A 27,691-nucleotide genomic window follows, 5' to 3' on the forward strand; every position below is an offset into this window, starting at 1 on the left:
TAAGCGAAAATACTTTATTTGACATCAATAGTAAAGTAGGAACATTGGATTATACATCCCATGATACATAAATGATAAAAATGCAAAAGCAAAACCATCTACAGGAAACCCATAAGCAGTCCAGTACACAGGTAACATCCTGGGGAAAAGCTGCATGCCAGGACCCTCCCTCATCCTAACAAGCAAACGGTAATCCCAAAGAAACCAAGCATTACGGTTTCCTTTGCAGCTATTTGTTCTGGGTTTCAACCGTTACACACAGTATCACTTTGAGTGTTGCTACCAGTACAGGAGTGGAAAAAACACCACCCACCACAGGTCATGGCCAGAATTCACATCTGTGCAACACGAGCATTTGTAGGAAAGGCCCCCGAAAATCCCGGGGAGAGAAATTTCATGGCCAGATTGAGTCAAGAGCGTTTCATGAGTTTGACCGATACAGTTTACACAGCGACAATGAGATCTGGAAATCACGGGTCAGCACTGAAGTGCAAAACAAGCAATGAGAGCCAGCTTCGGCTTCTACATGGCTTGTGGCGTTAGCAGCAGAAGAGAAACTAAGCTACAGTTTCTTGCACTGCTAGTGTCTCTCTGCCAAAAATGGTTTTCAGATTTCCTGGTTTTCCAGTTTCCATTTCTCTCCTTTTTCAAGGCACATGTGTAGAAACCTTTGATTGCAACAGCCAGAAACAAGTGCTCAGACCACCTCCATGATGCTCAAAGATTTCGGCATATAGCCAAATGATGAGTTGTTACATGAACTTTTTTCTAATCTTCAGAGAATCCTAAGGCAAGGAAAAAAATTCCCCCCAAACCAACGACTCAATTACAACAGGTAGCCCCTTTGCATAGCCTGTTAGCAGACAGACACCACTACAGCTGAAGGTCGTAACTCTTCAACTTACAAAAGGCTCAGCACAAAATTGAGGTACTCTCCACAGAGACCTGGGATTTTCAGCAGAGCATCGATGAGTTTTGGTGCTGATCTGCCACCTGTGGGAGCGGGGCCCTGCTTCTAAGGCACCTTTGAAAAAATAAAAAAATTAAAAACAAAGTCTTCACCTGTGTCTCCATTACTGGTGCAGACTACAGCTACACCGATGTTTTGCAGGTAGATATTTGACCTGACTTCTGTAACACATCCTCTTTTTGTACACCCTTGCATCTGCAGGAGCTGGAGCCTGACCTGCCAAAAGGAGTAATTTTTTAATGCAAAGATAAGCATAAGAGAGCCGCTCTTAAACACAAGCCTGCTTCCCTGTGCTTTGCTCCGGCTCCATGCACACCCACCTTCGTTCAGCTCCCAGCAGGACTGAAGCAGTTAAGTCTGGCCAGCAACAGCTTTTAAGCGAAGGGGGTGAACACTTTGAAAAAGTGAGACTGAAGAGGCAGCTCCCTAACTAAAGTCTCCGTGCATACTTTGAGCCACTGCTGGCCTAACAAGAAATGCACTGGCCCCTGGCCCCTGCAGGATCCCACCCCTGCAGTGCAAGGGTTCAGCAAAACCTTCAGGTCTCAACAAAAAAAACCAAAACAAACACAAAAAAACAAGGGAAAAAAAAAAAGAGGCAGTGCTGAAGATGATCCCCAATACAGTGAACGTCCCTGATTTTAACAGCCTTCAGCACAGGCCAAGGAAGTGCAAATTGCTGTGGTCAGAGCTGGTGGCAAAGTACTTACCAGAAGGAATTCAGTTCTCAGTTCTGCCTGAGAGCTTTAAATCACTTAAACCAGCTCCAAGGGTGTCAGCGCTTGAGGCTTTCATATGGTCATGGGAAGGAAAAGCAGGGTGTCTGTACAGGTGGTGCCCTGGTGCACTGACAAAAAGCAGTACTCCAAAACATGCATGTTGCCTCAAAGCCTGAGAAAATCAGAAGGGAGTTTCCCGATAGAGGACACACATTGCAACAGGCTTTAGGCAAAGAAAAATCAATTGGATGTCAGCCCTGCTGTGAATATCTCAGCACCGCAGGAGATTTCATGGACAAATACACAGAGCAAATATAATACATGGCTTATATATAATGACGCACATAAAAAGCCTACTACTCTGAAGATAAAGGAGGCCTTGAATCATATCCTATTATGCTGCACCCTAGTTTAATCTGGTATTAAATATACTGCTTATGATATACAAATTACGTAAAAATTCAAGTTTTAAGCATGACCTTGCAAGAAAAATGTTGGGTTTAGGAAGCTTCAGACAATGTTTAAATAGCATGGTTAACTTTCTACCACTGTTAACAAGTGTCAGCAAATTTTAAGGCTGTAATGTCATTGTGCAATTAAATTAATTCATCTTTATTTGAGGAAAAAAAACAAAATCACCCCCTGCTGCTACCCCCCAAAAACCCCAGGTGTTGTGCTGAGGCAAAAAGTCACTATCACATCCAGAAGTAAAGTTATCTGAAGCCAGCGGTTTTTGCAGATGCCATCTGCGTAGCTCCCACCCTCTGCAGAGCTCGGTGGCAAATTCTGGCAAACCCTGGCTCAAGTCACTCAAAGCCTCCTTTGAGGCTAAAAGAAATAATGATATTCATTGAATCCAGACTTGATTGTTCAACACTTGCTGTGCACACAGACAAGATGTTTGTTTTGGTCACTATGAGAAAAAAAAGTATGATATTGTCTCCATTTTAAAAAAAAAATAATCTAATGCAAAGCGTAAACTTGTACAATTTTAGCAGCATTTTACAGTCCTTCATAAAGTAAAACCAGGAATTAATTAGAAGGAATGTTTTCATCCACCTCATTTAAAATACCAAATATGATGGGCAGTAATTACTGATGCATCACAGTTGTAATCAGTGAAATTTGGGTCCAACTATTAACTCAACATGGAGACCACTGCAGCAAATAGATCAGATTCAACATTTTCTGGCAAAGTAAATATTTACAACTCCTATGTACAGCTTCTGGACTTACAAAACAATGGAGAGCTAGAAGGTTGTGTAAAGTCAAGTTTTGAGTTTTAAAAAAAAAAAAAAAAAGAAAGAAAGAAAGAAAAAAATCACTTGTCCAAACAATTTGGAGATGCTTTGGCATGCCAAAAGTGTCTTTTTTTGTTGTTCATTGCAACTGTTACAAAACCAGCAGATATAAAGCATCCGTGAGGCCAGATGTCCTCGGCAACATAGGCAAGGTCTCTCTTGTGTCTGTGATGTTAGCTATTTGGTGAGCCAATATCCACTGTGATCTTTGTATACAGGGGGTACTTGTCAGTTCTTAACACCTTGTAGGATAGTGTATTTAAACCGTCAGAACTCATTGTCTCCCTTGTGTGAGCAATTCGGTCAAACCTGCAGAAGACCGGGGTGGGGGGTGGGGTGGGGAACCAGGAAAAAAAAAAAAACAACAAAGAAAGGAAAACAAAAACTTTAAACAACCCGACTTTGCATGACATTTTTAGAGCCTCTCAGGCGGCATCTCCGGTGTTTTAAGAACAACCTGAGTATCAGTAGGGGTCCCATAAACATCCAGATTTGGCCAGCCAGAGCAGTGGGCAAAGGCATCCCTATGGGATCAAATTTTAGCCAGGAAAAAGCAGCCAAGCTTTTAAATCACACAGGTCCTTTTCCAGCCCTGCACTAGAGCACAGGTTTTATACACCAAAGGCAAGCTGGGAACAATTGCTCAGAGCTTGATTTGCTGTGTTTAAGAAAAAAAGATTAGAGGCATTTGTGCCATAGTGAAATCTTAGGGAAAAGCTCTGTAATAAGGCAAAAAACTGGCGAGGGGAAGGGGGCAGCTTACAGCTTAGGGAACAGAGAGGTCAGCAAGGGAGGAGATGGCCACAGGCTTTCTGCAATTGGGCTTTTTGCACAGCAAAGAGAAAGCCAAGCAGCAAGGGCAGGAGGCACCCCTTGATTCTGCTGCGGGATGGGGGGAGACGCACCTCTCAGGGTTAGGTTCATTCTTCCGGTCCCGGGAATGCCGAATCATTCTGCACTTCCCAATGATGGCATCTGGACGGGATATCCCCATGCCTTTAAACACCAGCCTGTAAAAAGCAAGTACATTAAACACCTGTGACAGGTGACGGATGTGGGATGCTCTGCCACTGCCACACCTTCCACAAATTACCATTGGGTTTTGAGGTTTTGCCTTTTTTTTTTTTTTTTTTTTTTTTTTTTTGAGGACATCAATAACACGTTTGCAGGCTTGCCAACACCGGAAAGGGGGGAAAGCCAGTCCCTTTCCACTCCAGCACATCAGCATGGGGGAAAGAGACATCCGCCTGCCAGCACCAAGGATCTGCTAATTCACTGCACCCTCAACCGCCCCACCAGCTTCAACAGTGCCCAACACCCACATTAACTTTGCTCCAGGCTGTAGACTGGAATTTGAATGGGAGGCATCTAGTTTTTAACCCATCTGGAAAGGAGCCAGAAGAGCATACATTTTTCACGATGTGAAAGCTGCAGTGCTGGTAGAAACTGAAGTGAATGAATGGTGGTGAAGCAGCATGGTGGGGGGACACGGTCAGAGCCACAATGGTCCCAGCTGGGACCCACTGAGTGAGGGCAGCCTGTCTTTATTTGCACGCTCTCTGCAAGGCACCTGCAGTTCATGGACACCAACACTGGAAAAGTACCTGGTTTCTTCCTCTTTGCGTCTCCCTTTTCATTTCTATATTGCATCTTCTGCTCCTCAAAGCCCGAGTGCCCGAAAAAGAGAGGACTACCTCCTTGCTCTGAATGTCCTGTCCCACTGGAAGGTTGTCCCCCGCTTGGTTTATTAAACAGAAGCGCTGAACCTCAGGAAGGTACAAGCATTTCTAGGAAGACCCTTCCTGAAGCCCTGAAGAGCTCAAAAAGCCCCCAGAAAAGACCACGCAGAGTGGTTTTGCCACCGAGAAATGTGCAGTGGGCTTCCCAAATCCGAGCTCCCCACGATGATTTCTCGCAGCAACTGCCCTGGGGACGGGAAGAGCCACAAGGTAGCACAATCCCACGTCCACCTTCTGCCCCGGTGTTCAGGCAGGGGTGGTCCCAGGCTGCCCTGTGCAAACACCTTCCTCTTCTCCTGCAATTCTAAGCCTTGCTGGGCTTCCTTCCAGGCAGGAAGCGACAGCTCAGGGCATTATTTAGAGCCGGCTAATAGCCTGACAAATGAAGCCCTCCTGGGAACAAAGGGATCCACTACCAGGCTGCAGACCTAGGCAAGCCTCGGGATGTGCTGGGCTAGATGGGTCAAGGTCTTCTCCACCCCGCAAGGTGCCCCGAATCCCCTTCCTTCAGCCAGTGCCTGGAGACCCAGAAGCAGGCTGCTCCAACCCGTGCACTGCTGTGGATGTTTGCAAGGCTGCGTGGCGAGTGAGCAATGCCTGTGTGGGGCAGGGGTGGGATTCTTCCAGCCGGACCTACTCCCCAGCACACCTTGGGAGCTGCGAAATGGGGTGCCAGCACCCAGCAGGAACACACTTTCACTGAGCCAGCAGGTCGTCCACCCAGAGGGGAGGCTCCCCGGGGAGGTAAGACACCCTGTGTCCTGCCACCCCCAAACCTGGGCAAGAGCAGCAGGTCTGTGCTCATCCCCACCCTGGAGGGACTCTGGGTGTCAAGTGGGGTATTTATTTACCTGTTATAAATGTCGTCATCTTCGCCACCCCAGCCCCAGTAATTGTTTGGGAACCCGTTGATCTTTGTGAACTGCTCTTTGCTCAAGGCAGACACACCTCCAAAATACTGATTGTAAGGCAACCTGGAAGAAGGAAGAAATAGGCCATTAGAGGAGGAGAGGTGCAGCCTGCCCACCCGAAAAGGGCTTGCCACCACCCTTCACCCCAGCCCACAGAGAGCCAGCACCTGCTGCAAGGTGCCTCCCTGCAGCAGGCAGCAGCACATGTTTTGGTGCCCTGGACTCGGCTGAGGTAGAGGAAGCTGGTGGGCTCAGTCCCCAATACAGCTGGGAAGTATTTTGCAACGGGCAATAGCTGCAGCCTTTCACTAAGAAGTTCACTGCCTTCAAAGGACGGGCCAGTGAGATGCACATCAGCTCGCCAAAGGACAGATGGGTGACATGCGTGTCCCAGGAGCTGCATCGGAGGTGCTGCAAAGCCTCCTCTTCCTGCAGCTCTACTGCTTGCCTCCACACTCCCCAGTGCCCCAAAGGACAGCTCGCAGCCCAAAACGGAGCCAGCAGTGTGCCCTTGCATGCACAAAGCCAACCAGCTCCCACTTGAAATGTGGGATGATTCATCAGGGGATTGGGGACACACAAAATTCACACCCACAGCATGAGAAGCCAGCCCACGCAGGGATCACCAGGACCTACCGCAAACCTTGTCTCTGCTTCAACAAGCAGAAGAAACCCCTGGGGCCTGCATTTCTCCTCTAAGCTTCACCTGGCTGCAAGAAAAAACCGCAGCCGCGTAGTGCCGGTGACAGTCCTGCTCCGAGCAGGGCTTGGGTCTGGAGTGGAGACGTGCAGGGGTCATCCCACCAACACCACTGCTGTATCTTTAGCACTACTGGCCACCATGGGGTCACAACTCGTTTTCACTTTACAGATGAGCTTTTAAACTCCCCCTTGGGAGTTGGGGATAGGAAAAAAAACCCAACAAACCCGAAAGGAAAAGCAAGACACATTTTTGTTTACAGCAGCTTGCTGAACCCAAATGTATGCTGAAAGGCATTTCGTTTTGTTCTGCTCTCAGATACCAGGGCAGGTCCCTCAGTGGCCCAAAATCGAACAGCCAAAAATATTTCGGTTTGCTCTTAAAATAGTGTCTGATGCAGTCTTTTTAAAGCTGCACAGAATTCTCACTGTGCGAGAGTGTCTCACTTTTCAGACTGGGTGGAAACACTAGCTGTCTTCCAGCTTGCAGCCTGAAACACAAGAAGGGATATGTGGGCATCTGCAAAACGACGGGCTCTTTAGCTTTTCCTCGCCTTATGTTTCACTTTCCAGAAGCTGTCAATTTTAATAAATGGCTCAGCTGCATTTCTCCCCCTTCCTCCCCTCCAGCCGATCCCACTTGCAGCCACCCGCTCTGGGCAGGGACATGCATGCCAAGACAGGCTTTTGCCAGAGACATTTTCCCATGCTTTCAATGGTGGGTGGGGATGCGTAACGCTGTGCCTGGCCTGCAAGACTAATGGCAATATTAGGAACAAAATGCCCCTCCTAAAGCCTTCTCACCTAAATCCAAATTTATCCATGGATACGGACAGGTGCCGTGGCTGGCTGTAACATTTGTAGGTGTTCCTGTCATCCATTGGGATGAGGTCTACGTCACTAAACACAAAGCAATCATAGTCATACTCTTTCAAGGCCTCTGCGAATCCTATATTCAGCAGTTTAGCACGGTTAAATTCTTCTTCTCCATCCTAATGTAAAAACAAATAAAACCAGTTAAGTGACTTAAATTTAGCAGTTGACATTAGCAGCTTCTTACCTGTAGCTGGATGCTGGTGTCGCCGCCAACGCTTGCCTGTGATGGACTGAGCTCAAGCCCCAGCACTCACACCGCAGCAACCACGGGACATCTGCAGCACCCCCCCCCCCCCCCCGCCCTCCACCCCGGAATGCTGCCCGAGGGTCGACGGCAGCCGAGCCAGCTGCAAACCATGGGGACAGCCGAAATGGCTGAGGAAAGGCTGGGCCTGGCTCATCTCCCCTCTCTTGGTAGCAGGCTCCAAGAAGGCAGGTTTGGTGCTGAGCAGTCCAGTACCCCCGTCCCAGTCCATGCACAGGCAATTGGGGAGTGAATTTTAGGATAAAAGCTTATGGACCACTGGAGCAAGCAGCTGGGGCTTCCCAGAGCAGCAGAGAATAGCAAAGAGAGACAAGCTCCTCCAGAAGAAGGGACCCCTGCTACAGAGAGAAACCTTGGCAGTGCTCGAGCTTACAGCCAGGACAACAACCATAGACCAACACCTTTCTCTGGCCAGGATTTCAGCACCCTCATCCTAAGCTCTGCCACAAGACAGCTGTGGGACCCTGGCACAGCCTCTGCTGAGCAGCACGCGTCAGACCCAATTTGCAAAGCACGGGGTGGCACCAGGAGCTAAGGTCCCATGCTCCTGATGCTCGCTCCTGCGCCCTGGAAAGGTCGCTGCTGCTTCGGCATGTGGCCGTGACACACAACCTTATTTACTGGATGGCAGGCCAGTGCAAGCTGATTCCTGCAAGGGCTACAGCTCCCACGCCGGACATCGCCGTCCGCTGCAGTGCACAGCCCCTTCTTTGCTGCTCCTCTGCCAGCCGGATTACGGCATGACCCGCCATCTGTCCCGGGGGCCTCGCCAAGAAAACAAAACCAGGAGGGCTGTCACCATGATGGGAAGGACCTGAAAAGAGCTGACACCATGGCAGGGCATGTTTATCCCTGGGCAGGCGCAGTTAATGAAAGGACCTGCAGAGAGCGAAGGGACCTGCAGAGAGCAGGGGAGGAAAATCTCTCCTCCCTGAGCAACGAGGCGCCCAAGGAGAATCAGTCCGGCCTCTCTCAGGCAGAAACGTTTCAAAAGCACACGTGGCTTTGAGCACAAGTACAGGCTCGCAAATTGCTCGAGTACTTTCAAAAAACAACAGCATCACACCCACAAACCCAAGAATACCAGTGGTTTGCAAGTAAGGATTTCCAGTCCAGGACCCAACTTTGCAGCAGCAGCAGCTTCAAACCCAAACCCTGTGCAGGGGAACAGAGAAGGCGGAACGGAACTCAACAGGGCATTGCTGAAGGAGGCTGAAGTTTTTTGCTAGCCTGGAACACAAGACTGCCAAATCCTTTCTCTTCTACCACACCCCACCTTTTCCCCTCCACACCCTCTGGGCACTGTCCAGCCAAAGGACTCCCCCACCATGCAAGCCATCCCCCCACCCTGTGGTACCTGCACCCTGCATGGGGCGCAAATCAGGGACAGACAAAATACCGTGCCCAAGGAGCAGCAGCTTAAAACATCCATCACCCTCTCCCAAATGGCTTTGCCTGGTTAATAAATAATCAGTTGGGAAACTGTTCAATCCAGAGTGGTTAATGGACCTGTGGCTGGAGAGCTAAGGGAGGTTCTTGAAACAGCCCCAAATATCTTTCAAATGAAGGTTTTAACATGTGAGCGTCAAACCAAGGTTTTCAAAAGCATTCATCACCTGCCTTGGGCATAAATTACTTCACAGGGAGGAGTGAGCTTTTGTGGAGGAGGATCTGAGCAAATTCTCAGCATCCTCACCCGAAACAAAAGGGTTCACCCAGTAACTAAGGTAGTGGGAAGATGATCACCATCATGCATAAGCAAGAGCAGTGAAAATTTGAGTGCAGAAAATGAGGGCAAGTCTAACAAAGAGGCTGGGGAGAGGGAGAGGCTGAGGCTGTGGGATTGGAGGGTTTTCTTCCCCCAGCAAAGGCGGCTGCCCAGCCCCAGCTGCCAAGTGCTCCTCAGGTCCCACGGCACCAAACCCGGGCCTGGCTCCATAGTCCCAAGGGGGACTTTTCCCAGTGCTGGTGCAAAGCGCAACGTACTCACACTTTAAAGCACCTACTAGGTCCAGTCTAGGAAGAGTGTCCTCATTTCACACCCTTTGACTGCTCTTTTCATAATGAAATTTCAGGGCAAAGGGCACTTCACACCGATTTTGTGACCAGGAGAGACTCAGCCATAATCAACCCACACCTTTAGGTAGACTCTAACTCCTCTGGGTGACCCTTAGGGATTAACAATGCTACAAGGAGCTGCATTTTTAAACCTCTGCCTGAAAAACCACAAAGCACAGTGCACTGACCAGACCAAGAGCGCATGGGACCCCTACTGCCGCCTCACCCACCAGACCCTGGCAGAGCCCACGCCAGGGCCCCAGGCATGGAGAGGGACCAGACACACAGCAAACACTTCACATGGACGCTGCCGCTCTCCTCCCAAATGGCCACACAGCTTCATGCTGGGATTCAAAAGTCTGGGATGGGGGGTGGGAATCACAACCGAAAAGAAAACAAAACCCCTTTACAAGCTGGTTTTTATTAACTTTACAGCGAGCAGGTAGCTCATGCAGCAAACTCTGCAATGCTGTTATCAATTGCAACTCCTTTGAGGGCAGGAGGCTAGTTTTCTGTCCCAGGAGGTATGCAAGGCTTTACAGCATGTATTGGAGCAAAAAAAAGACTGAAAAGAGGGTTTGCTTTTTGCAGAAAGCTGTTTCTTTACCTAAGGCGATGTTGCAAGCACAGGTGTGCTTGCAGTATCTGAGATTCAAATCTCGCAAAACTCAGAAATGTGCTGCAGGCTTCCATCTTTGACTGATATCCAACATTTTGAAGAAAGAAAAAAAAAGGTAGAGTTGAGAAACCTCCGTTCTGTGCTGCTGTCCCTTTCAGGTCAGCACAGGGCACAGTACCGCACACAACCCTTGAGAGAGCAGATAAAGCAGAACGGAAGAAACCTCCAGCCCTCGCCTCTGCTTGGCAGCTCCTTATCCCATGGAGGCTCCCTGTTATTTGCCACAAGGAAATGGATCAGTTTGGGCTTGCTTGGACAGGGGAGCATCATCCTGAAGAGCTAGGCAGCACACGGGGGACTGCTGCTTTGACAATACAGCCAAGCTCTAGACGTAGCCTCCGTGCTTCCTTCCTAGGCTTTCAAACAGAAAAAATGTAGTCCAAGTATCGTTCTGCTATTTTTTTTTCCTGACAATTTTTTCCCCTATGTTCTCTTGTCCTGAAATTTAACCCATGTCTGAGTTCAGTGCTGGCGTCCAGCACCCGTTTCTGGCTCCTGATTTTACTCTTTCTCTGCCAGCACGTCCAAGTCCATCCCCATTCCCTGGTCCAGAAGAGACTAGCTTAAGGGGGACAACACAGTGCCTGAGTCCTGCAAGGTCTGATGCCAACTCCTTCTCGCACCTGGAGATGATCAGCCTGAGCAAAAGAACATCCAAGCTTTTTTTGTTTCCCATCCATTACCTTTGCTGAATCTGGTTTGCTCAGCCTGACCTACCAAAGGATGCTATCTTTTTTCCGTGCCAGACAGATAACAATGAGGGTTTTGGAACTGTCACTCAAGCTAAAGGGCTTGCAAACCAGAAAGAAGCCATCTGTCCCCATTTTGTCCTGCCCTGCAACTTCCATGTAGGAAGTAGCTCTGTGATTCTTCCTGCAGACAGCACAGCAGGGCAGAGGACCTGTGGCTGCACCTCTCTCACCTGGATCCTGAACTCGCCAGGTCTCAGGGAGGTAGTGGTGAGGATACATGTTTCTGGCTGGCTAGGAGAGAGCCAGCACCTCCAACGGGAGGTTGCTAGCCAAGTCAGGGATCCACCAAGACAGCCTGAACCACACACACAACATCCATGCGAAAGTCCACACTCCAGTGGACTTGAGCAGGTCAAAAGAGATTTCCAGGGCCATACAGAGAAACCAGGAGACACTTTGCTGTTTCTGTGTCAGCAGGTGCCTCAGCACCATTACATTGCGCAGCAGGAGAGAGCAACCACAAGGGAAATTCGCCTCCCTCATCACTGCACGGGTAAGCAGGAGCCGAGCACAATTCCCTCCTTTGCCTGCATACCTGGGGGGTCCCAATACCCCCTGCAAAATAATATGAGTAAGTGCAATGCCCCAAACACTCCACACTCACACGCACACGTACAGACTCTGGAAAATTGCTACTGAGAACATTGCAGGTAACGCCAGGGGCCAGTGGAAAACAGTTAAACAACTGCATGGTTTTCAGGGAATTTGCTAAGTGTCCCCCTTTCCCAAACTTCAGTCTGGCTGCATGGGCATTTGCACAGGCTGAACTGCAGCAAGAAAACTCATTTCTAGACCTGAGTGCGCAGGTGGCAACAGCTGAAGGCACTGGAGAGCATGTCGGCAACAGTGGGAGTGAGCGGGGCCGAGAGAGATGCCACCAATTCACCGCTGCCTTCTCACTTGCTGATGTCAAGCTCGCATGGCATCGAATGGGTGCTACAAAAGCACGCCCAGCCGCCTGTCCTCATCTCAGATTTACCTGAAAGATCCTATAACTGCTACACCATGTGTTGGGTTGAGGTTTTGCTGGGGGCGGAGTACGGAGGGTGAAGCATAATATGTATTTTCCACTGGCTCCTGTTACACACCAGACATTTTACAAACATCATCCCCCTGACTTCAACCAAGTCCTACTCTGAGGCATTCAGGCACGCAAGAACAGCATGGTGGAGACACAACGGACTCGTGATGGAAACACAATGCGCTGAAAGGAAGAAGTTTGACATTACCAGTGCAGCAGTAGCAGGCCTCAGCACTCCTCTTTCTTTCTATGAGATGCAGAGCACAGAAGAGCACGTAGGCAGCGTGTAAGAACCAGATCACACAGTAATTCTCCTTGCTTCAGTGATTGCTTTGATATAGACAGGATTAACAAGTAAAGGTAATATTTCCCCACTAGAAGGAAAAATAAAAAAAAAAAAAAAAAAGGAGGGCAGATGCAAAGGGAAGGACAGACAAGAAAAAGAGAAAAGCAATTGTCAAGACAGCAGAGAAATAAGACCGTTTTCCTACTGTACTTCTGGCAGAATTAATGCCTTTTCTGCAGCGCTCTCTATACAGTATTCCCACTCACCCCTGAGAGATGCATCCAGTCGGTTTACTACCACTGACCACTCTGCCTCTTCCAGACACAGCTTGCTAGAGGCATGCTGAAGGAGCGTGTTTACTTTACAGATCAAGTAGTATTACTTGCTAACCTACATCTAACTGCTGGATGTGTCCAGGACATATATACCCTGTGTACTGCATGTCACTCCCACTCCAACTTTGCTCAAGGGATGCATCTGAAAAAAACATTTGCTTCCCTAATTTTTGCGAGGTTTAACTTTACAGCACACAGACAGTCCCAAAGCCCTAGCGCTGGAGGACAGGACCAGAGAAGAGGAGGAGCCAGCAATGCAGGGCAATGCAAGCCAGCATGCGCCATCGCAGCAGCAGCAGGAACTCCAACCAGGCTTTGGACGCTGGCTGCCTTTATGTGTGCCAGCGCAGCTCTCCTCACTTTCCTTACCCTTGAACACCACTGATGGGGAAATACCAGCCCCAGCTGCACCACCGGCTCTTTGCAATGGAGACGGCCGCTTGCCCACAAGCAGTGCCCCCGGTCCTCTGCAGAGCCGGCTGGTGAGCTACGCCTGGCTGGGAAAGCAGCAGCCCCCGCTGCAGGACCACTGCTGGAAGCCGCATCGCACCCTTGCTTCTGAGCCACGCTTAGAGAAGGGAGGCATGCCGCCCCGCCACCTTCACCCACCTGCACCCCAGTGACCGGTGGGGACGGTGGCTCAAGCAACCAGTGGCACCAGTAACTTGCACAGGCAAAGACTGCACGTGCAAGGAAATGCAGCCTGAAGGACGAAGGGCTGGGGCTGCCCCGTGTTGCTGGACTGCCACGGCACCAGCTGCTCTTTGCATTACACAGGAAGGGTCTCCTTACAGGGCTTTATTTTAGGGCACAGCGTGCCAGTCTGCATGCTGCAGAAATACCTTGCACCCTCAGCAACGTGGCCAGCCAGGCCACAAGCAGTCAGCTGCAGACACCGGAGCATCTTGGCTTCCGTGCTTGGGACCTACTGCTAATTCCCCACAAACCACTTTTGCCCAGAGCTCTGGCACCTTGGAAGTGAGCAAAGTAAGAGAAATTGTAGATTCAGTTCTGTGAGGAAATGTGCTTTCAATTCTGTGAGGAAATTTATCGCTTGGGCGACCATTTTAAATATTCATGGTGTTTGATATGCCCAAACGCATCAGCTGATCCGCAAATTTAAGGAGTTGCATTTAAAGCAGCATGTTATTTCATCTCAGTTTTTACAGAGCTGAGAAAACAGGATATAAATACATATCCTAAAGAGAAACTGCGCTGTGAGATTGTCCAGCCAGCGGTCTCTGCTGGAGCTCTCAGAACTGCATCTGCCCTTTCACGCTACAGCCCATGCAAATGCCTACACATTTTAAGCTTTTCCAAGTGTGAACACCACCCACTTATTTAACCACCATTATGGTATAAATTGAGACAGCTTGTTCTGAGTGAAACACGCCTTTTTTTCTTTTTTTTTTTTTTTTAAAGACAGGTGTAAGGCCATCAGATATCGAGGAATAAAACCAAGAACTCCCTCCCATCACTACTTGTTTCTTTTCTTTTCTATTCACCTGAAGACTATCACTCACCTGCTCCACTGCCACCGCTTTGCTTTCTCCATCCTGACACTTTGTTCACTATTACTAACATGAACAGAAGTTGCTCGAGAAAGTAAACAAAATCCTACGGCTTTATGGCATACCCAATGCCAGATTAGGCATTAATGCTACCTTGTCACCTTAAAGATCTCTGTATGCAACTCCTGCAGCAGATGGGAAAAGGAACATTTGGAAAGAGATATTAGATTGGGTTGTGCTATTAGGGATTTTTTCCCTCCTCACCAAGTGGTTTCTTTAAGCTTAAAGCTTAAAGCTCTTTAAGAGCTTCTCTCTTTAGAGTGAATAGTGCCTGATCAGAAGAAGGGACATCAGGTTGTCCATCAAAATCTTTGAAGCAAAATTGCTCATGTTCATTTCACTTTTTTTTTGGCACTACAGCACTTGGGTTTTTTTAAAAAGCAACCTTATGCCTGCCTTGCCAGCCCACTGCTGTTCAGGGTAAAGCAACCACTCCTCTGTTTTAGGGGGCACAAGCACTGTTACGAGAGCAGTGTAAAGCCCTGTGTCTTTAGCGTCTTACCTGGTTGATAACATACACTCCGTAATCTAGTTGCTGCCTTTGGAGAATTGGATGCAGGTAATAGAGCCAGTACTTCAGGTGCTCTTCTCGGTTCCTGAATGGTATGATTATTGCTACTTTCTGAAGTGCTATACAGTCCTTCGGAGCAAAACGACCTCCTGCTTTGACTTCTGGGTTTATTCTCGCCACTTCTTCCAGGTTCACAGGCTGGGAAAACTCCACATGTAGTGCACCAACTGGAAGAGATGCACAGCACAAAGTGAGTTAGCACACACCATCTATTTCTCTGAGCATACCTCCTTTACACACATTTGTTTTGTTTTTTTAAAACAGGTTTGGATCCAAACAAAATCCCAGTGGTACACCCAAATCCCACCTGTACCGAAAGCAAGCACACACCACCATTCAGGGCAAACCTGCAAATGCTGTAGCCTTTTGGTGTCAGATCCCAACCAAGTCACTGATGCCAAACGAGTCTTGAAAATCCTCCTATCTGCATGGCAAACCAACAGCTGCGCTCCCACTGGCACGTGTGCCACAAAACCAGACTAGAGAAGAGCATTGCCCTCTGCGCTCTCACCCACCTCACACAGCATGAGAGTTGAGCACTTCAAAAATAGTCCTGCTCTCCTACCAACGTAATTACTTATGCCAAGGCTAGCCACATGCAAAGTGAACAAAATCCCCTTTCTTGTTGTTTTTTTTTCTTATAGATACTTTCCGTGTTCTGTAGGCATGCCCATTATTTATTAGAAGTCCTGCATTAGAACTGCTAAAAAACCCCGTATCCAGATTTGCATGCAGGTTGGCAATTCCTGCGCATGGTTTCAACAGCGGCAGGTTTTGAAACCAATATAATTTATGGCACAACTGGTGTGTAAAACTGAGAAGCCCCCCCCAGCACCACAGAGAGGATGGCAGCCTCTGAGCTGCTCAAGGCCGAGCACAGGGGGAGAAGGCAGTGACAGCCCCGGGCACCGATAGAGCCAATAAGACCTACTTTGCAAGACTTCGGCTCATGCGTCTGTATGAGTGCTCTTTGCTTGCCAGGGCTTCTCTGCTCTGCCATTCTGTCTCTGAAGCAGTCAGTCCCTCCCATGCAGCTGTAGGTGGGTCCAGCGCTCAAGAAGGCCTTGCTGACCACAGCCCTTTTGTGGATGCCCTCTCTGAACATCCAGGCTGGCCTTTCTGCAGTATTTGCTTCCAGCTGCTCCAGCCCTGAGGAACGGATCTGCTTCAGAAACCTAAAGAGCACGGCAGCTGCCTGCAGAAGGACCTCTCTTGCTGCCACGTCCTGCTCCCAGCAATGGCAATCTAATAAATCGGACTGGGCAGGCACACTCGGCTCCCACTAAAACCTCTGCAATGGGGCGGCATGCTGAGGCTCCCACGCATAAAGCAGAAGGTCTTCACCATAACACGAGGCTGGGGATCACTCCTTAAAAGATTTGGCTGCTGTACCCTCCCCATCTCCTCCATCTGGGTGTGAACACGCACACACGCATGTGTGCACACGCTCGCAGACGTGTCTTAGAGCTACTGTCTCCTCTTTGCATTTGCTGAAGAGATGTACACTGCACTTATGGAGCCCCTTGAGAAAGGGGCGCAAGTGATTTTTAGAGCTCTAAAGGCGGTGGCTGTCAAACCAACCTTGTGCATACCCCAACATGTGACTACTAAAAAAGCATAAATAATGCTCCAGGCTCACGGCTCATTCCCTGGTTATTTATCTGGAAGAAGGTACTTCAGCTAGTTCAGTTGTGCTGCTCCACAAAACTGCGCTCACTCAGGCTGGAGATGTCAAGGAGACCAGCCAAACAGGCAGAGGTGCTGCTCAGTGTACCCCCGGAGGCAGTGCGGAAGCTTTGCTGCCTGATTCACTGCCTGCACAGCAGAGGCAAGACCTTGCAGAAACCGGCATCACTGGCAGGACGCAAAGGGATCTCCCGATCTCTACATTTTGCACAAGTTAAATGGGCAAGTTTGCACGTTTCCCTCTCACACGAGGAGGAAGCAGCGCTTTTTCAGGCTCCAGGCACCGGCATCAGTCTGCCCACGCTCTCAGCGCTCCCCTGGTTCCCAACTGCACCCCCGATGTGCCTGCCCGGTTCCCAATCCTCTATGCCCCTCGGAGCAAGCTGGCTCCTGGGGATGCACGGCCAGGGCCAAAGCCTCTCCAGTCGAAAAGCGGCTTGCAGGGAGCACTCGGAGAGTGCTCTGCAGTGGGAGGAAGAGGCAAGAATGAGAGGAACCGGGGCAGGAAGGAACACGCAGTGGCACGACTGGGGACCGGAGCTCAGCGGTGGCAGGATCGGGGGGGTCAGGCACAGCCACCCCCCATGCCAGTGGGACAGGCAGGGGGCAAGCACCACAGCAGCAAGGCCAGCAGGGGCAGGAGGGGGTGAGAGCGCATGGTTTCCTCCGAATTCGGGCACTGCCTCCCCGCCGTGGCGGCAAGCGGTCTCCCAGAACAGCTTCTGGCCTCGACCCACCTCCCTGCCTGCTTCCCCCTGCCCACCCCTCTGCCCCCCAGCACCACCTCCTTGGGAAGACCAGCGCTCACAGTTAGGTTGATGCTACACTTCTGTGCGTCAGCGAACAGCAAAGGGAACTGCACGGGGCACGGTTCACCTATCCGGCCACGGCCAGCAAACGGGACTACGGCGGGCATCTGCGCCCAGAGATGTTATTTTCCTGCTTCGCTCGCACCCCACTGCCAGCAGTGGGACCGGCCCGGCCGGACACCGCAGGAAGCAGCGGGGCGGAAGCAACACATCCCTTCGTGGGGCCAGGCGCCGGGCGGCTGCCATCCCACCGCGCAAGCCCCTTCCTGCCGGGACGGGCTGCTCCCTTTCTGCTCCCAGTTGCCGCTCCTCTGCTCCCAGTTGCCGCTCCCTGTGCTCCCAGTTGCCGCTCCTGAGAAACAGCCGTGAGCCCCATCAGCCCGGGGGGTGCTTTCTGGTTTAACGAACAAAGGCTCTTTTAAATGTCTCGCACTCACTCGGCACAGCATAAGGCGGGAGGAAACGAAAGTTTGCCATTTAGGCGAATTTACAGGGGAAATCTCCCGCTGGCGACTTGTGTGCTCCAGCTGGGCAAGGACAGCCACAAGCGTTTGGACACTGCGAGCAGGGCGCTTTTTGCAGGCTGGCACCCGCCAACCCCCCAGGGCCAAACGCAGACCGCTCATCCTGCCAGCGCTTGCTCTTGCTTGCCTTCAGGAGGCTTCTGGAACACCAGCAAAGAGAAGATGGGAGAGGAAAAACACATCCATGATAAAAACCAGCTGCGGAAGATGGAGATTTAACAGTTTCAGAGTCTTGAAGGACACTGGTGAGAAAGGATCTGTACCGCTCTGATCTTCAGTTAATCAAATCAGTTTTAAAGGCGGCACACCTTCTCGCAAATGCTGCCCCGAAGGATGCAGCCAACATGCAGGTCAGTGAGAAGACCCCAGGCACTGGCGCTCTACACTCAAGGCAGCCGCTTCTGAGACAGGCTTGACACAAATCTCCCAGTTAATACGTTCACTGGTGTCAGTAAGAATACGAAAATGTAAAAAAACCTGAATAGGCTGTTTTCAAATACAGAAAAGCTAAAACAGACTACACTTCGTAAAGCCACGTGGCTGACAAAAAGCAACAGCAACATACCACCCGCTGCAAATCGACACTTTCAGTTCTCTTCCCAAGCAGTACAAGGCTAAAGCCAAATCTGCAAACAGAGGCTTTCCAACAGGTGACCAGAGTCACAGTTCTAGTTGCTAATTTTAAACCATTTTGACCAAAATTTGACTACCTGGACAGCAACCAGCCCCAAAGCTGTTGTCGCCCAAGGATGCTGACTGAGGACGTGGTCTGGCGATGCCAAGAAGGCGTGCAAAGTTTGCTGCGAGTCCTGTCCCACTGACCAAAACTGTATCCCTGTCTGTGTTTACTCGGTAAACTTTCCAGCCCGGTTCACTCCCTCTCAATCTTTCCCACTTCTGTTCAAGGTGACTGGCTGACATAGGAGCCACCATACATTGAGCCCCTGCTAAAAACAGACAGGCATGACAGAGCTATCTGGACTTGCAACTCCAGTCACCCATACGGCCCAGGATTTGTAGGCAGATGCCTTTGGCGTTCAGGGTTACAAAGCTCCAACAGAGCAGCTTCACGAGCCTCCACCGTACATTTTTAGCAGAAGAAAAACCTCGAAAACATGAATAAGCAACCAACGGAAGCTTGCAAAAGACACAAAAGCACGACATCACATCCAAACACTTCGGAGATTGCAAAGGGAGGTTTTAGCTGGCAGCGGTAGGGAAAGAGAGAGAGAGACACACGCCCAAAAAAAAGCCACCCCCCTCCCGCCCCACGTCTCCGACGCTCAGAAGCACTTCTGCTCAAAGGGAAGGTGCACAGGAAAAGCACTGTGCAGGCACAGACACCGGGCCGTCGTGGTGCGCGCAAACAGGAAGCAGCTTCTCTCGCGAAGAGCAAGGTGAGGCTTGCAAAAAGCCAGAGGCAGCGCAGCACTCGCCTCGGGAAACGGGCCCACAGCCCCAGTGATCCTCTCGGCCCCCACTTCCCAATGGCCACGCTTGCCACAACAGCTAAGCCTCTTGCCGCCTGAGGCTGCCAGCACATGTCCTCCCCAGTGCTCACCCTGCTGACCCAAATGAGAGGACCCTCACACAAAAAGCCCAGAATCCACTCAGCCTGATGCTATAATACATCTAGGGGCCGCCCCAGCCTCCCTGGTCCACAGATACTAGAAGTGTTGGGAAAACTCAAGCAGCAATGCTCCACAGAGCCAGAATTGTACTCTTGCATCCCCAGGGGGGCTGCGAAGGGGCTGGCACCACGCTCCACCCAAGAAGGTGGTAGCGGGTGGTACCACACCGGGCAGCAGCCACAAGGGGCAGTCCCGGGGCGTTCAGGTGGGAAGGGGTGGGGGAAACCCCTTCCCCAGGAGGGCGGTGCAGCCCCAGCAGAAGGAGATGCAAGTAAGGGCAGCTAAGCTCATGGGCAACTTTGGAGAGCTGATCCAGCAGACTGAATCGCCCTCCCAAGCATTTCACTGGGAAAACCGGCAAAATTCACCTGCACGTTCTCAGCCAGGCACAAATCTCAGATATTTGATTTAGTGAGAATGAAAGCAAAAGCGCATAGCACGGAGATTGGAAAAAACCTCTCCCCAAACAGAGAAGAAAAGAACATTTCCGTTGCCCTGGCTGAGAGCCGGGTGCTGCTCTCTAGCTGCCGAGCCACGTGCACACTCACGCTGCCATGCTTAGACAAACCTCATGCGAAAGGAAAGCTGGAAAAGAGAAGCAGAACTCACAGACAGGGCAAAAAAAAACCCCCAACCACCTCTCTTCGCAGGGGCCCAGCAGAAAAGGGAAGGGCCTGTCAGCCGCACCAGGTCTGCCCTGACTGGGAAAAACACAACCAGCTCCACCCTGGAAAACGCGGGGGCAAGTCCCCTCAGCCCGGGCTGTGGAGCAGGGGTCGCTCCAGCCCCCAGACCCACGTGGCAGCTCCAGGGCAGGCAGGCAGCTGCATCCCACGCCTCAGCGAAGCAAGCATTTCCTATTAAAATCAGCTAAACTTCAGAGCTCTGCCAGTGCCTACGCAGGCAGCACCAACCAGGCTCAAATTGGGGTTCAGTCCCGCGGTGGGGGGACAGCCCCACTGGAAGGGACAGCCCCACCGCCCCTCGCCCAGCTGGGTCCCCCAAGCAGCCTGCTGTCCTGGCATGTGGCCCACTGGCCAAAATGGCCACAGGGACATCTCTGTCTCCTTGGAAACTGGCTGGCAGCTGCTGCCCCTTGCTGCTTGCAGCCCTTGTTCCCCTACGAGCATTTAAAAAAATTAAATAAAAAAGTCCTTGACTCTGGCTAGAAATATCCCAACGCGGAAAAAAAAAGCCTTCCCAAGGACCAGGATACGTTTTCTTTGGCTGGTCTACACTTGCAAAGTTGCATTCCCTTACAGATGTCAGCTATGCCAGCGCAAGGCTTGAGCCTGCTACACCAGCATGTACCCCATCTTGGGCAGGCTCACACAGCATCTGCCATCTGCCAACTGGGGACACCAAAGGCAAACAGGCTGAAAAAAATGAGGATACATCACACGTGCTGGCAACACTGGGTCTACATGATAGCAGGTTTGCATGATTAACTGAGTGACTACAGCCAGGGAAAAAAAATTTCTTAACCCAACCCCAAACACTGTGTATTCCAACACAAGGTCTCACACTAGCACGTGGCGTCTCTAAAAAAAAAAAAAAAAAAAAAAAAAGAAAAAAAAAAAAAGAAAAAAGTTGTCGTGTCTGCGAGAAGGTAGTTTTGGGAGAGAAGCAAAGTCCTCATCGGTGGCTCAAATCCAGCACACACTCTCTGCAGCGGCTTTGAACCGTCTGCCTTTGAGCCGGGCAATCTGCATGTGATTAGCCCTTCTCGCTGCCGCTGCGAAATTAAATTCCAGGCCCTCAAACAGCAAACTCAAAACAAACAAACAGAGAGGCCCGGATCAGAAAAAGCCTGAGCTGCCCCCCGCCAGGAACCCCCCACCCTGCTGCAGGACGAGACAGGCGGACAGGGGCTCTCCCGGGCTGACTGGCATCCCAGGGAAGCGGCTCTGCCTGGGGGAGCCCCAAATGGCAAGGCAGCCCCCAGGGCCCCCTGCCCCATCCCATCCCATCCCATCCCGCCTGCTGCACCTGGATCCCAGCACTGCCCCGGAGCTGGGGCGTGCTCCCCAGATAGTGGGGGGGAGCGCAGGGTGCCAGGTGGGGCAGAGGTGTGTCTGTCTGGCCAAAACTCATCCAGGGCTCGTGCAGCCCCAAAAGCACGGGGTGCCACCTGCAGCGGGGAGCGTGGGAAGCAAAGACAGGAGCAGAGCATTGCGTGCCTGGGGAAACGGCTGCCGAAACCCTGCTGCCCCTGAGCGCACAGGTTTGCGGAAACCTGTCCTGTAAAGTCTTTACAGGGCCGTTTCCAGCTTCAGCAAGACATGTTTGCAGGTAAGCGCCCTCAAAGCGAGTCTGGTGACACCCCAGCCTGGGGACCGCTGGCAGGAGAGGTGACAGAAGCGGCCCTCTTTCAGACAAACATCTGCAGGGGCCTGGGGACCGCCCCGAGCTCCTGCAGCTCAGCTGCAGCCGGGAGGCTGCTGGAAAGGCTGTTTGCCGTGCCCCCGCATCACCAGCGGCCTCGGCCACCACTTGCCCGTCTGGAGGTGCTAATCCACACCTGGCTCACCAAACAGCTCCTCCTTGCAGAGGCAGGGGCTCTAGGCACAGATTTGCACAAAGCAAAACACTGTCCCAGTGGGGACAGGCTGAGCAGCAAGACCTCCAGCCCAGACAGACGGGGGTAAGCTGGACACTGACACTGCTCCATCCACATCCCAGAAACCCCCAGATCTTTGGCCCCACCACTGCAGCCCTGGTGTGGACTGGCCAGCTCTGTCCCCAAAACCTCAGCAACCAAAACCCCTCCTGTCTGGCGGGAGGGAGGGAAGGGAGCAGTAGCAGCAGGGTGCTGGCTGGAGAGGAGGGTCCACCAGGGAGGAGAGGACGTGAGCGGTGGAGTCCAGCAGCCCAGCACCTCCGGCTTGCTTGTGAGGCCACCAGACCCAGAGCACCTCCCTGCTGAGGACCATGCACCCCCAGCACGCTACCCTTTCGGGTGTGTGTGGGGAGCTCAACACAGCAACAACGTCCTCCATCTGCTGAGCGAAATCAGACTAAGGAGCTCCACACCAGAGGAGCAGAGTTGAGAGCTTAACTGAACTCTGCATCCAAGTGCTGTTTGGGAAGCTGCAAGTGTCTGTCTCTTTCCAAACACAAACTTGGCCCGATTTCCAAAGAAACTAGCATTGCTTTGGATCAATGCTGGCAGAGCAACAAGCACATTATAAAACACTAGATGCACGAGACGGAAAACTTTCCTTTTCTCCCCAGCACATCCTGTCTGTTGTGCCACGTCCCTGAAACAGCTGCTCTCCAAAAAGGAATGGTACCTTTCCGAGCTAGTTTGCAAGCCTGATTAATAGTCCTTGACCTTCACTTTGACCAGTTAAGAGGATGCTAGGGATGCTTTCACCACAGAGGCTGCTCCCTGCCCACCAAGAGAGCCTGCACGTCCGAGGTATGATGTGCTCCCAGCCACACAGGTAGCTGCGGAGCTGTCGGTGGTGTTGCCAGGATTGCACATCTGCTCCCTGCCAAACATCTTAAACATATTCTTTGGAGAAGTTTAACACAGTTTCTCAACCTCTCTTTTGAGGCCAAGAAAGCCTAACTTTGAGCAAACTGGTCCACGTGTTAGCTACCCCTCCCCCAGCCCTCTCCATACTCTTCGAGTTTCTGTTTTTCTTTTTCAAAGCAAGGCAGCGGAGGGACACAGCACAACCCCAGCTTATGGCCGTAAGCGAAGTAATGCCAGCAGCACCCGGGTTGGGGGGGGGAGGCAGGAGGGAGCAGGGACAGCAGCTGTATTGGAAAGGTTGAAAAGAACAACAAAAAAAAAGCAAAGCAGCCAATAGCAAGTTCAGCTGAGAGTTGAGGGAGATGCTGCGCGTAAAGTAAATGCTTTCTCCATCACTTGGTATTGTTAAGTGACCCCACAGACTCAGAGGCCCCCAGTTTCTGGGACAGAAACCCCCCACAGGGAGACGAAAGCCCATACCTGCTGGTGGGCAATGTGACCAGAACCGGAGCCCAGGCATGTCAAACCTACCAAACCTCTCCGGCACAGTCACCACCAGAAGTCATCTTAAAAAATTGTGTTTTCAGCACCTCTGAGGTTTTCACTCTCTCACACCAAATTATGCTCCTCTAGGATGCTGCCAGTGCTAAAGCATCCTCTACCCCTACCCATGCAACGTCCACATATACAGGGGACTCAAACTAGATTATCTGAATTCACTGACCTCTCAGGCAGCACGTAACCTCTAAAAACTTCTGTAATACAGGCATTAAGCATCACAGGCTACGCCTGTCTCCTCTGAACAAACCTCAAAGCATCAGAATATCCTCCTCACTTATCTCCAGCATCTACAGTTTAGAGCGACTGCTTGCACTGATGACACATGCATCAAAAGCGGTGCATTGAAGAGAAAGCCCATGCCATGTAGGGCTTCCCACCTACAACCAAGCAATGGCTGCTCACCCACAATCTGGCCAAAGGAGCTTCTTTCTCTCAATTTTTTTAAACATGCCTCGCTAACAGTGGGAAGCATCAGTTTCTATCCAGGACTCTGGCGTCTTGAATAAACAGGTGTTTTTCTTGCATGCCCAAGATCACCCAGCAAATGGCCATTTGGAAACTTTATTCCTTTTCAAACATTAATGAAAATGAGCACAACTCTAGGGGTTTGTGCTTTGGACAGTTCACTGGTTCACACATTAACCTAGATTTTTTTTGTTTTGTCAATATCCCTTAATTATTACAGTTTGGGGCTGTCAGTTTTCTACACTTAAACCTGGGGGTGAAAAGCTATTGAGCCAGACACCTGACCGCAACAGGGTTAATGCACTTGGGTCGTCTTTGCCATGAGATGCTCACAGGGCTGAGGGTAAGAACACATCTCTTCAGTCTGCCATCTCTTACCAGCCGCACCTGGTATCTAAACAAGGGTCAAGAAAGGCTAAGGAGACAGCTGTATTCTAAAATAACCTCCATAAAAAACACATGCTCTCGATTGGGCAAGACTTGAAAATGACATCCCCGAAATACTGATAAGCCTGTCCATGAGATTCTGCTTTCAGACTTCTGGCACCAAAAGATAAGCGCTGCTTTTGCAGAGGGGATCTCACTACCAAAGAACCTGCCCCCTTCCGCACTCCCTCCTAAAACCAGCAGGAACCTAACTACCCCATCAACAAACCACAAACACCTCATAGAAAAGGCAGAAGAAAAGCATTTGACTGTTTTGAAAGCACTTAGGTCAACATATATACTACTTGTACGGAGCAACTTCTTTTTTTTTTTTAATTAAAAAATAAGCCCATACTGTTCTACAGCTCCTAAAGAATGTAACAGTTTGGGGAAGGGACACCTGCTGGATACCTCTGTGTTTACTTGCTTTTGGGCTTCTCAGAGGCTGAAATTTCACTGCAGCAAATGGGGTCTGCTTCTCGATACCCCATTTAAGACACTCACTGGCATGCAGCTCTAAACTAAATCCAAAATGCTTGTATTACCTTGTATTAGAGAATTTCATAGCTGTTAAGGACTTTTAATTCAAAGTTGAATTATAGTATTATATCCCCAGCCCTGATTTACCCTTTTAAATTGTAAACAAAGGCAAGTGAACCATAAAAGCATTTTACATTTGGCAGTTCCTTGTAGAGATTAAACCTCATTCAGCTAATGCATTTGCTGCAGAGCGAGACAGCTGGAATTGTAAACTACTCTCTCTAAACATTGCTAGAAAGAAAACTCTGGGCCTCTGAAACGAGTACCTGGCTATTTGACCATTCAAAAAGCCAGAGCAGCTCAGTCACACATATCCTGCATGATTCATCACATGCTTCCCAATGACGGTGGGGAAGAGGGAGGGAGGAAAAAAAAAAAAAAAAAAAAAAAAAAAAAAGAGGTGCATTTTAATAAATTTAGGTTTATGCTGAGGGAACGGGGCAGTTAAGAGCTACCTGTTCCTATTAGAGCACTTCTCTCTCCATGTCTTTGGAAAGCTGGGAATCACAGAAGGGTCCTTGCTGGTTCCTGCTTGTTACCTTCATGTCGGTAAGGAGCTTTGTGCACAAAAAGGTTTTTTGAATACTGGGTGGGTGAATTGTCAGAAATGCCTGCAGAGTGTACACATCTCCATCCCCGACACTGACCCTAGAGATACATAGGATGTGGATCTGGGCAGACTCAGCTCTGACCAACATCTGAGGCAGGACAGGATTATTTTACAAATGCTGTTTGTTACCAAAACCTGAAAAGAGCAGAAAAAAACCCATAAATACCCGTCAGGTTTGTCACCTGTATGCTGGCTACAAACTTGGAAGCCATGATGGTGCCAGCCTGCATCTGACTGCGCCACCCCACAAGTACTGAAGGTAACACGGCTAGAAACCATTTGCCTACCGCGTTGTAAACAGCTACTTTCTACATGGCCCTGTAGCTCCCTGAACATCTGTAACCACTCCCAATAGCCTCATCTGGCCTTTGGCAGATTCAGCAAATTGCGCTGAAGATGTTACAAAGACAGTATAAAATATTTTAATTGATCCTTCAGGGACTAACTCTGATAACGCTTTGAATCTTGGAGCATTTCCCTAAACTCCAGGCATTTCAAAATCACATGACTCACTCCTGAGAGGATCATGGTAAGTGGAGACCATTTAAAGCAAAGCCATATTCATAAGGGGCTCCCACATCCACTCTGTGAGGACAGGCTTGCACAGCCGCTTTCAACTTAAAGTGATCTAAGGGAAAAAAAGTGAAAGATGCAAATCAAAAACAACAACAAAAAAACATATCACAGTTCCTTTCAGTGACCTCAAAACCACCTTCCTAAAATAACAAACCAGTCATTTGTTATTCAGATGCATTGATCCATAAACAGCTGACCAGCCAGCACCGAGAGAAACTTATGAATTTCTGTGTCGGTTTCGTGAATTGAAAACCACAGGTAGCTTCTTGAAAGTCTCTTCCCCCATTGTGATCTCCGGTAATAAAGGCACCCGTGCTAATGTTGCACGCCGCAGAAGAGGGAGATGATCCCCAGCCTCCAGGACCCAAATAGCTTGTGGCCAGTTCACTGTCAAGTGGGACGCCAGCAGGTCACCACGCCGAACTCTGCCTCCACCACAGGAGGGTCTATTTAAGGAGCAGCAGCTACAAACAGCAAGTTGGCCGAGAACCTTGTAAGGGGAGGAAGAAAGCTGAAACTCACCTTCCTCCCCACCTCTGCCTTGTGACAAAGCCGGTGGATCAAAGCAGCAGCAGGTGACCAATGCAAAAACTGGACCACCGGCAGGCTGCAAACCCGCCAACAGCCTGCCAGCCTCCCAGCACCCGAGCAGACCTGGGAAAGGCCTGTGGGGAGCACCGCTCCAGTGCAGATAAAACACACGCCAGGCTGCCACGTATCAGGATACTGCATCACAGGACCAAATACGTGGGAAGCGCCGCTGGGATGCATAACGACTGTATTCATGACTCTGCCTCGCTGCGCTTTTTAAACCCACGCCGCTCATCGAGCAGGTCCGCGCACACAAAAGGCTGCGAACGCCTGCACAGCACAAACGGCCCGCCTGACCCTCCCCGTGAGATTGCGCAAGAGGAGTATTTTGGGTAGAGTTCCCATAGGAAATTACCCAACCTCTCCGGCAACCAGAAACAAACCCGGCCGGTCGGGGAGGCAGCGCTCCCCGAAAGCGCCGGGGCTCCGCTCGCCGATGCCCTCCCTGCGACAGCATCCGCGCCTCGGTACCCCCCCCCCCCCACGCCCCCAAACACCGGCTCCCCGGGGATTCTCCCACAATCCCCCTCCGTCGGGCGCTGCCGGGCTGCGCCGGCCGGCCGGCGGCACGCGTGGGCAGCCGCGCCGCTGTCACACGCGCCCCCGCCCCGCGGGGACAGACGGACATCAGGACGCAACGCGCGGCGGCGGCGGGACCCGGCAGCCGGCAGGAGGGGCAGGATGCCCGCCGACACCCCCCCCCCCCCCCCGCCCCCAACCCTCGACGGGACGGCACTTACCCAGCAGCGGGGAGGGCTCGGGGCAGGGGCCCGGCGCCGGCGAGGCGGGCGGGGGCCGGGGCCGGGGCTGGGGCTGGGGCCGGGCGGCGGGCGGCGGCGGGCGGGAGAGCGGCAGCGAGAGGTTGGCGACCGGCGGGCGGCGCGGCGGCGGCTCGGGTCTGCCCGGCGGCCCCAGGCCGCTGCCCGCCAGGTAGTAGAGCAGCGTGGCCGAGAGGTGGAGGACGCAGAAGGCGACGAGGAGGCGGCAGGCCCGCTGCAGCGAGGTGCCGGGCAGCGACGGCTCCTTCATGCCGCTGCG

General features: G+C 51.1%; 1 protein-coding gene across 1 annotated transcript; it reads right to left on the reverse strand.

The window, feature by feature from the left end:
- Window positions 1-27,691, reverse strand: B4GALT1 (beta-1,4-galactosyltransferase 1). Its single transcript, XM_049795257.1, has 6 exons — window positions 27,394-27,691; window positions 14,685-14,920; window positions 7,144-7,331; window positions 5,581-5,703; window positions 3,896-4,000; window positions 1-3,299 (listed from the first exon to the last, which is right to left on the reverse strand). Exons 1-6 carry the CDS (start codon window positions 27,680-27,682, stop codon window positions 3,164-3,166), a joined length of 1,077 nt encoding a protein of 358 aa, XP_049651214.1. The 5' UTR covers window positions 27,683-27,691; the 3' UTR covers window positions 1-3,163.

Source organism: Accipiter gentilis, chromosome Z (genome assembly GCF_929443795.1).
Source record: "Accipiter gentilis chromosome Z, bAccGen1.1, whole genome shotgun sequence".
Classification (NCBI taxonomy): Eukaryota; Metazoa; Chordata; class Aves; order Accipitriformes; family Accipitridae; genus Astur; species Astur gentilis.

What these genes read in the sequence shown, in the direction of transcription:
- B4GALT1 (XM_049795257.1), bottom strand. Translation starts at nt 27,682, where the DNA reads ATGAAGGAGCCGTCGCTGCCCGGCACCTCGCTGCAGCGGGCCTGCCGC. An exon ending in CGAGCCCTCCCCGCTGCTGG is followed by an intron (nt 14,921 to 27,393) that starts GTAAGTGCCGTC and finishes CATCTCTTCCAG; the next exon opens with TTGGTGCACTACATGTGGAG. An exon ending in ATGGATAAATTTGGATTTAG is followed by an intron (nt 5,704 to 7,143) that starts GTGAGAAGGCTT and finishes TCCTTCTTCCAG; the next exon opens with GTTGCCTTACAATCAGTATT.